This window comes from Olea europaea, chromosome 15 (genome assembly GCF_002742605.1).
Source record: "Olea europaea var. sylvestris chromosome 15, O_europaea_v1, whole genome shotgun sequence".
NCBI lineage: Eukaryota > Viridiplantae > Streptophyta > Magnoliopsida > Lamiales > Oleaceae > Olea > Olea europaea.
Genome location: NC_036251.1, coordinates 16,813,692 through 16,821,325, shown reverse-complemented (window position 1 = coordinate 16,821,325; position 7,634 = coordinate 16,813,692). Strand labels below are relative to the sequence as shown.

Here is a 7,634-nt window from a genome sequence, read left to right as displayed (position 1 = left end):
AGTGCTTGCTTTGACAGGTTCCTTTCAAATCATTATAAACTTCTAATTAACAAATCACATGCATTAAAATTATTTGGATTAAACATTACATCAAAGCAATTTTCCTTTGACGATCAATCAACAGAGATAAATTTGTCGATCTCATTCAGACGATTCTCGGACAAGAACCCAGACATTCTCCAAACACCAATGAAGAATTCTCGATCGAGATCAGCTTCTGTAAACCCATAAAGGGCCGGGTCTAGATCATCAGGAATTGGCCTATGTTCCAAATCTAACGGGTCCAACTTGGCTTTCATGTGACCATAAACCTGATAAGCTCTCACAAGCAACAACAGCCGCATGCTCTCTTGGATTGTTTGGCCAGAAATTCCAGGTGAGGTGGTGGCCCGGCCAACAAAGTTCCTAAAGAAATTGTCCCACGATTCATCCACGCTATTGGGATCTTTCTCCCAAGCCCTTTGGAGCTCCTCAAGGTAAACACTGCTTGTCCCATCTAAAAAGCTATCAGTCAACCTGGAGAGCGGAACGGGACGTGGAATGGGTGCAGACTGTGGTTTTGACTTAAAAACTGTAGTGTGGAACTGTTGGTTTTGAGCACGAGCGACCTTTGTTCTCATCACATACGAACTACTTTGCGAAAGAGTTCGCCTAATAGCCAACTTTACGACACCAGAACCAGCTCTAAACCATGCCATTGGCACTCACTAAATCTGATAAATTAGCCCAAATATTTAAAACTGCAGTTATCCAAACAAAAGTAGACCCATAAATATACTTCACAGTTAAATAAAATCAAGCTAGACTTTTAATCTATAGTTGTATACCATATTATTAATGGCAATTTCTAGAGACAATGAAAAAACCACAAACAACCACATCAAAAATTCAAGAGAGATACTGTCGAGAAAATCACTGTAGCTGTTCCTATTGAAGATTGCCATCAGGTTTGGAAAAATATATATTCCAAGGAGCTAGAAGAAGAGAATGAACGGAATGTTAGATCGATCGAGGTTGTGTTGAAACTAAATCATTCACAACAATCAAATCCAATGTGTAATCAGTACAGTTTTAATGCATAGGTGTAAAGTAAATGTAATTTACTACCTTATCGATTTAGGTAGACAGAGAAAGAGAATAAACCCTGGATGGAAATTATTATCGCAGAGAAATGGAGGGATGGAGTGAGGGAGGCCGCTACTTTCTTCTTCTTCCCATGTTCTGGAAAGTGAGATTTTATAGAAAAAAATTACTTTAATTTATTATTCACGGCATATTTCCTTTATTAATTATTATTTATTTTCCGCTACTTTGACCACATAATTTATAACTTTTTGCCCCTGTATGATTCTCATTAAATTAAATTAAACTACATTACATTTCATTTTTTTTTCTCCTATTTTCAATCACACAATTTTTTATAAAATAATATTATACGTAAATCGAAAACTTTTCCTTCTTTTTCAACCACTTATTTTTTAAAAAAATATTATTCCACTATTTTCATTTTCAGATAATGGGCATCAAACAGGGGTACCACCTGCCAATTGCACTCCTGTATTTGTTTCCTAAGGGTAGGATCCATCTCTGGGATAACATAAGGATTGTCATCACTCATCTGAAATCAAGTTTTATAATGTTATGGGTTAAATTCAATTTCTTGGAGCAACCGATTGAAGTGAAATAAAGTCAGAAACAACAAGCTTAAAATGTGGCTGAAAATATGATGCTCACAATGGGTATAATTCTAATAAATGTACAAGTCCAAACTTAAACAATTGAAACCCAGAAGAAAAACAAAAACACAGAGATAAACATGATTTTCATTTAACCCTCCTTAGAAGATGTTTAAAGGTCATCCCAGAACTTCTTGATCGGATGTAGTAAAGCAGATATATAAAACACATGGAATACAGGTAGATAAGAGAATACCAATTCCGACATAAGGTTACTTCATTAGTTTAGGTTCGAAATTTGATATTTGTCGAGCAATGGATTTGTTAATTTTTGTTGCACTAACATTTCCTTCACTAATCCCCCCCTCCTCCCAGGGATAAAAGACACACAGACACACACGGAAAGCACATCCATATACCTACGGAACAGAAAAGGTTAAAAGGAAAAGAGTAGACAGACTAAGCAACATAATCCCCCAAAGGAAAGGAAAAAAACATCAAGGAGGAAGGCCACACGCAATGCAGTTCATATCCAAGGTATGCGTGTAAGAATGAGCACAAGAAAAAAAGGGCAACACCTGGAGAAAACGTTCCAAACGTGCACTCGAGTGTTCAGGGCCTTGGCCGTCATAACCATGAGGTAGAAGAACAACTAATCCAGTCTGCCGCAACCATTTTGACTCCCCACTGCTGAGAAATTGATCGAATATCACCTGAGCTCCATTGGCAAAATCACCAAATTGGGCCTCCCACAATACCAAAGAGTTGGGGTTTTCCATGGAATAACCTAATTCAAATCCCAAAACTCCAAACTCCGAAAGTGAGCTGGCAGGCAAAAAGGTAAACATTCAACAAATTATACAGAATCTACATAAAATTAGCCAAGAGTTTGAAAAACACATGAAGCAACTCAAACGCTAGGCAGTGTTATGATATAAGTGCATATATCACGGCAGGACTGGCTTTCATTTGGATAATAAATGAGCAAAAAGATTGATTTAATTTCAGAAAGAGTATAGTGATATGCTGGGTAGGGGGTACAGAGCACTAGATCAATCCCATGTCACACGTGAGGAACAATTTAATCACTCTTCCAGAACATAAGGCGAATGGCTCTACAAGAATGATAGAACACAAAAATCTGGTAATAGTATGAAGAAAAGATATGTTAAGACTTGAAGTTTCTATCTTAAAAGGCCAACATTATCAAGAGGAGTAACCAAAAAACTTATAAGTTAGTATATGTTTTTATCTTTTATTGATGTGGAATTTTATCTCTTAACATGCTCCCGTAAGATGATGACTCGTTTGAGCAGACCAATCTTGAAATCCATATATTCATTTATTGAATTTTAATTGGATCGAATTGCTCGTTGGAACTTAATAAGCTCTGATACCATGTTAAGACTTGGGGTTCCATCTTAAAATGTCAACCTTGTTAAGAAGAGTAGCCCAAGAACTTGTAAGTTGATCTATGTTTTTATCTTTAATCGATGTGAAATTTTATCCCTTAACAAGATATAATCACTTGGCAAAAAATAAGCAACACATATTACTTATCAAAAAAAAAAAAAATAAGCAGCTAATAGGATTCCGAGCAGCATACTCAACTTCTTCCAAGCCAATACACAACATATTGAAACAATAGACATTTTCCCAAAATAGGATACTGGTACCTCCTCGTCCAAACCCCGCAACAAATTGTAGATTGAAAGGTTAGTAAAATCATTGGTTCTGTCAAGAAGATTGTTAGAAGCGTGACTCAAATAGGAGTCTTGATGAGGATATCGGACGACGTTTACTTATTTTATTTAAGCTTTATTTATTTTCTTGGACTATTATTTAATTTTGGACTTGTATGGACTCGGAAAAACAAAATCCTCAATAAGATACCATTGGTTATGCATACAAAGATTCTCACATGATGCAATCAGACGTTGCCTTAAAAACTTCAGGAATATAAAAGCATTATGTCAAATAAATGTTTAACATGGAAGGATTTTTATGGTCTACATTTGGAGAAAAAATTCTTCGTAGTTAATAATTGGTTTTTGTTTCAATTCTGTGAGTTGAGTTACGGTAGAGATGCATCTCATGAAGTTATAAAATTTCTTGATATAATAAAGCAAATTTACAAGCAACAATGGACTAAATGCATTAGCATTAAATCAGGTAGATTGATATATATATATATGTCCATGATACACTCCTTTAGAAGTCTGATTACTGTCAGTATTCGATGAAATCATCCACCTTCAGCATGGTCGACTTCAATAATTATAAAAGCAAATGAGTACATCTAAGTTTCCTTGTTTTCGTACATGAATTTAAAATCATTTTTGTTTTGATTCTCTTTTTTGATTCTGTGAGTTGAACTAGGGTAAAGACGCATCTTACAATGTTACAAAATTTGTCAATATTACATTGCAAAATCCTAGATGCACAAATGGACTAAATGCATCAGCATATAAACCGGGCAAATAGATATATCTGTCCATGATACATTCTTTTAAAAGTCTGATTACTGTCAGTATTAAATGAAATTATCCACCTCTGAACCTGGCCGATTTCAATAATTCTAAGAAAGCCTTGGTTGAATATTTTGTTGTATGATTCGTGTGATGGAGAATGATGCTGTAGTAAATAATTTAAATTTTTAAAGGTTGACAAATAGGGGCTGCTTGTTTGTTATTTTTTAGCCTCTTTTGAGAAAACAATAAGTTATTTCGTCACAAATCCTAAAATAAATATTCGGATTCCATGACAACGTGATATCTATAAAATAATTGATCTCATTTGTTTTTAGCTGCCATTCATAAAGCATAGAATTAAACAAACATCTGTAAGCAATTGTTCCGATCACCCAAATCGACCAGCTTATACACATAGTTAAGGCGGGTGCTCGAGAAACTTGCGAATAGCATATTTCGAAGCTAAAAAGTTAAATTCATTAAACTATAAGCTTACTGCTTAAAATAATTCTGACTGCCCAAGGATCAAACTTTTTTTTACTCTTCGAGTGTGGAATTTGCTTTTAGTGGATTTTCCTCATCTTGGAAGTTGAAACAGAAATACTTGGAATATTAAATAAAATATAAGAAAGCACAATCGAAAGGAATCCAAAAATTACGAATACCTGCGTCCAAACTCAAAGCACAAGAAGGAAGCCAAAAATTTCAAATCCAATGGACAAAAAGGAAGCAAAATGGACATATATGGAAATCCTAAAAATGCAAACGTCTTTTTGAGTTGAGGGCGTACCAAAAAAATAAAAAAGAAGACATGATTCAATGCTTATTTCGGAGCACTATGCCTGCAAAAGTATAACACTGGCATAAGTTAATTATCATTAATGGAGAGTGAACAATTGTACCGACCAATTACGTTTTCGACCATCTTGTCCTATCCCCGAGACTTCCATCGAAATGTCAATGCTGCAATGCTGAACAGCTCGCACAATATTGATGTGAGATTGCATGCTCATAGCAGGACAAGTGTCCGTACCAACAGCGACTGATTAACCTTCATTGATGCCAATGCAATTGGTTCTTGAAATGTGAGGATATTTTGGGACCAGTGAGTTTTGGGATTGTAAGGTGACGTGGACAAACTGGTTGGCATGTCACTGCAAAACCCTTCAGTGATTTCTGGTTTGGACCCAGTGAAGTCATTCGTGGGAGTGACCAACTTCGGTTTCAGTTCGACTTTTGCTAGAAAGTCCATCTGATCGGATCGCATCGTCTCCGGGTCAAAGGTCTGAAGAAAGAGAATAATTAGTTAGGACTTTGGAACTATGATAGAGCAGGCTGTTGATCAACCATGGTATAAATTTGCGTGGACCACTCTAAAAGCATCGGATAAATTTGCGTGGACCACTCTAAAAGCATCGGATAATAAACTAAGTTAGCATCGTAGTACGAGTTTATGTAGCAGAAAACCTTGTGCCCCAGAAGTCATAAAAACCAATTGATTTTTTTCTAAATCCTAAAATCACCATCTCAAATGGGAATGTGTTGAAGCATAATACAAGACGAAAGTTCAACATTGTCATATTAATGAATTAAAGGCTTATTCATCAAAATGATTAGAGTAAATCAAATACATACCTCGCGAACTTGAGTAGTGGTGATAATATCACAACTATCAATGACATCAATAATAGGATTCCGAGCAGCATACTCAACTTCTTCCAAGCCAATACACAACATATTGAAACAATAGACATTTTCCCAAAATAGGATACTGGTACCTCCTCGTCCAAACCCCGCAACAAATTGTAGATTGAAAGGTTAGTAAAATCATTGGTTCTGTCAAGAAGATTGTTAGAAGCGTGACTCAAATAGGAGTCTTGATGAGGATATCGGACGACGTTTACTTATTTTATTTAAGCTTTATTTATTTTCTTGGACTATTATTTAATTTTGGACTTGTATGGACTCGGACCCAAGCTCGTTAGGGTTGCTTTACTATTTAAACCTATTTTGCATTGTAATTTTCAGTTGATGATGAATGAATATTTTTGGTGGCTTATAGTGTTTTCTCTCTTCTTGCCTTCTTTCTTCTCTTCTGTTGAATCCCCTTCTCTTTCTCCTCTCTAATTCTCCCTCCCCATAGCTATGTTTTATTTCTCAATTTACTGTCTCATTGGTGCTGCATCAAATTTGGTATCAGAGCCGAATCATGGGTAATTTCTTTTCTTTAATCCAAAATTTATTCATATTTCCTTTCCAAAATCTGTTGGAACAGCACGAACTAAAAGAATTTTTGGTAAAGGCAGCAGTTTTTTCTTCTTCTTCTTCTATTTTCAGTCTTAGTTGGAAAAAAAAAAGGTACTGTTCATCGCGGGTACTGTTCACACAGAATTTCAGTTTAGTATTTTGATCAGTTTCTTATAAAAAAAAAAGTTATTGTTCACGGGTACTGTTCATGCTAAAAAAAAAATTCTCGTTTTTGTTTTTTTGTCGACAAATCCCAAACCCTAGCATTCAAGCCCATTTAGCCCAACTAACCCAGCCTACTCTTTACGACCCAAGCCCACTCTCCAAACACTAACCCCAGCTGGCCCATCTCTATAACAGGATCCAAACCCCTTCCCATCTGGCCCAGTCCCAAATATCCGACCAAGCCCGATTATAACCAATCCATTAACATCAAATACCCCACAGTTTCACCCGATTCCTCTCTCACAACCACTCTCTTGCTGTCATCGCCTTTAATCACCATTACGCTACCACTTCATTATCTGTTGTACCCAGGCATCTAGAGCACTACGCTTCATCGCCATAGGCCACCACCACCAACCCAAGATCATACACTTCCACCACAGTTACCACACTCATATATTTCCTTGTCCAGCTCAACAATCTAAAAGCCATAGTCACCACACTTAATTTTACGTCCACACCAGAGCCAGCACAAGTTACAGTCAACAGAGGTTAAAACCATTGGACATGAAGGGAAGAACAGAAGCATAGTTGGGGCTTATAAGTCGGCAATTCAGATCAAGCGGCATACAAATAATCAAAACTAAACAACAGGGAGTCCTTGATCTCTATTTAGTATTGGTTTATACTACTGTTTCATTTTTAAAATTGCATCAATTAAAATCTTGTGCTGCTGTTATTGTGATAATTTTAGCCTTAAACCTCACTTGATCAAAACCATTAATCGAATTGACACCAGTGACCGAATTGACTTCCATTGTAATTGATTGGAGAATTTGACTAGTGTTGACCCTTGCTTTGCCATTTTACATGTACTAACAGTATTAGCTTGTTTTGGATTTAATTAATCCCAATATTTAAAATTAAATTAAAAAAATGGTACAAGTTATTTTTCATTGCTTGCACATATTGTTCATTGATCTCATCATAGCACGTCATTTAACTGGTATTACATTGCATGTAGTTGCATAGTGGTCGTCTTGTCATCTCTATTTCCAATACATTGACCATGGAT

The 7,634-nt window shown here is 36.0% G+C and overlaps 3 protein-coding genes and 1 pseudogene across 4 annotated transcripts in view; 1 reads left to right on the top strand and 3 right to left on the bottom strand.

The window, feature by feature from the left end:
* Positions 1–113: 113 nt before the first annotated feature.
* LOC111411306 (2-oxoglutarate dehydrogenase, mitochondrial-like) lies at positions 114–1,235 on the bottom strand. The gene is made up of 2 exons (XM_023041848.1): positions 828–1,235; positions 114–713 (listed from the first exon to the last, which is right to left on the bottom strand). Exon 2 carries the CDS (start codon positions 696–698, stop codon positions 114–116), a length of 585 nt encoding a protein of 194 aa, XP_022897616.1. The 5' UTR covers positions 699–713; positions 828–1,235.
* A 254-nt stretch (positions 1,236–1,489) lies between these two features.
* On the bottom strand, positions 1,490–2,539 carry LOC111411305 (2-oxoglutarate dehydrogenase, mitochondrial-like). The gene is made up of 2 exons (XM_023041846.1): positions 2,255–2,539; positions 1,490–1,618 (listed from the first exon to the last, which is right to left on the bottom strand). The coding sequence occupies exons 1-2, from the start codon at positions 2,522–2,524 to the stop codon at positions 1,490–1,492; spliced, it is 399 nt and encodes a 132-aa protein (XP_022897614.1). The 5' UTR covers positions 2,525–2,539.
* Positions 2,540–5,025: 2,486 nt separating this feature from the next.
* The window catches only part of LOC111411304, a 9,538-nt pseudogene continuing 6,929 nt past the window's right edge, over positions 5,026–7,634 (bottom strand).
* The window catches only part of LOC111410306, a 3,257-nt gene continuing 3,143 nt past the window's right edge, over positions 7,521–7,634 (top strand). Inside the window, exon 1 of one of the 2 annotated variants that reach the window (XM_023040573.1) lies at positions 7,521–7,621. The gene's annotated coding sequence lies outside the window, so the exon portion shown is untranslated. Of the gene's footprint in view, positions 7,628–7,634 lie in introns of both variants that reach the window. The other variant, XM_023040572.1, reaches the window with a different exon arrangement.

What these genes read in the sequence shown, in the direction of transcription:
- LOC111411305 (XM_023041846.1), bottom strand. Translation starts at nt 2,524, where the DNA reads ATGTTTACCTTTTTGCCTGCCAGCTCACTTTCGGAGTTTGGAGTTTTG. An exon ending in GTTTGGAACGTTTTCTCCAG is followed by an intron (nt 1,619 to 2,254) that starts GTGTTGCCCTTT and finishes ACTTGATTTCAG; the next exon opens with ATGAGTGATGACAATCCTTA.
- LOC111411306 (XM_023041848.1), bottom strand. Translation starts at nt 698, where the DNA reads ATGGCATGGTTTAGAGCTGGTTCTGGTGTCGTAAAGTTGGCTATTAGG.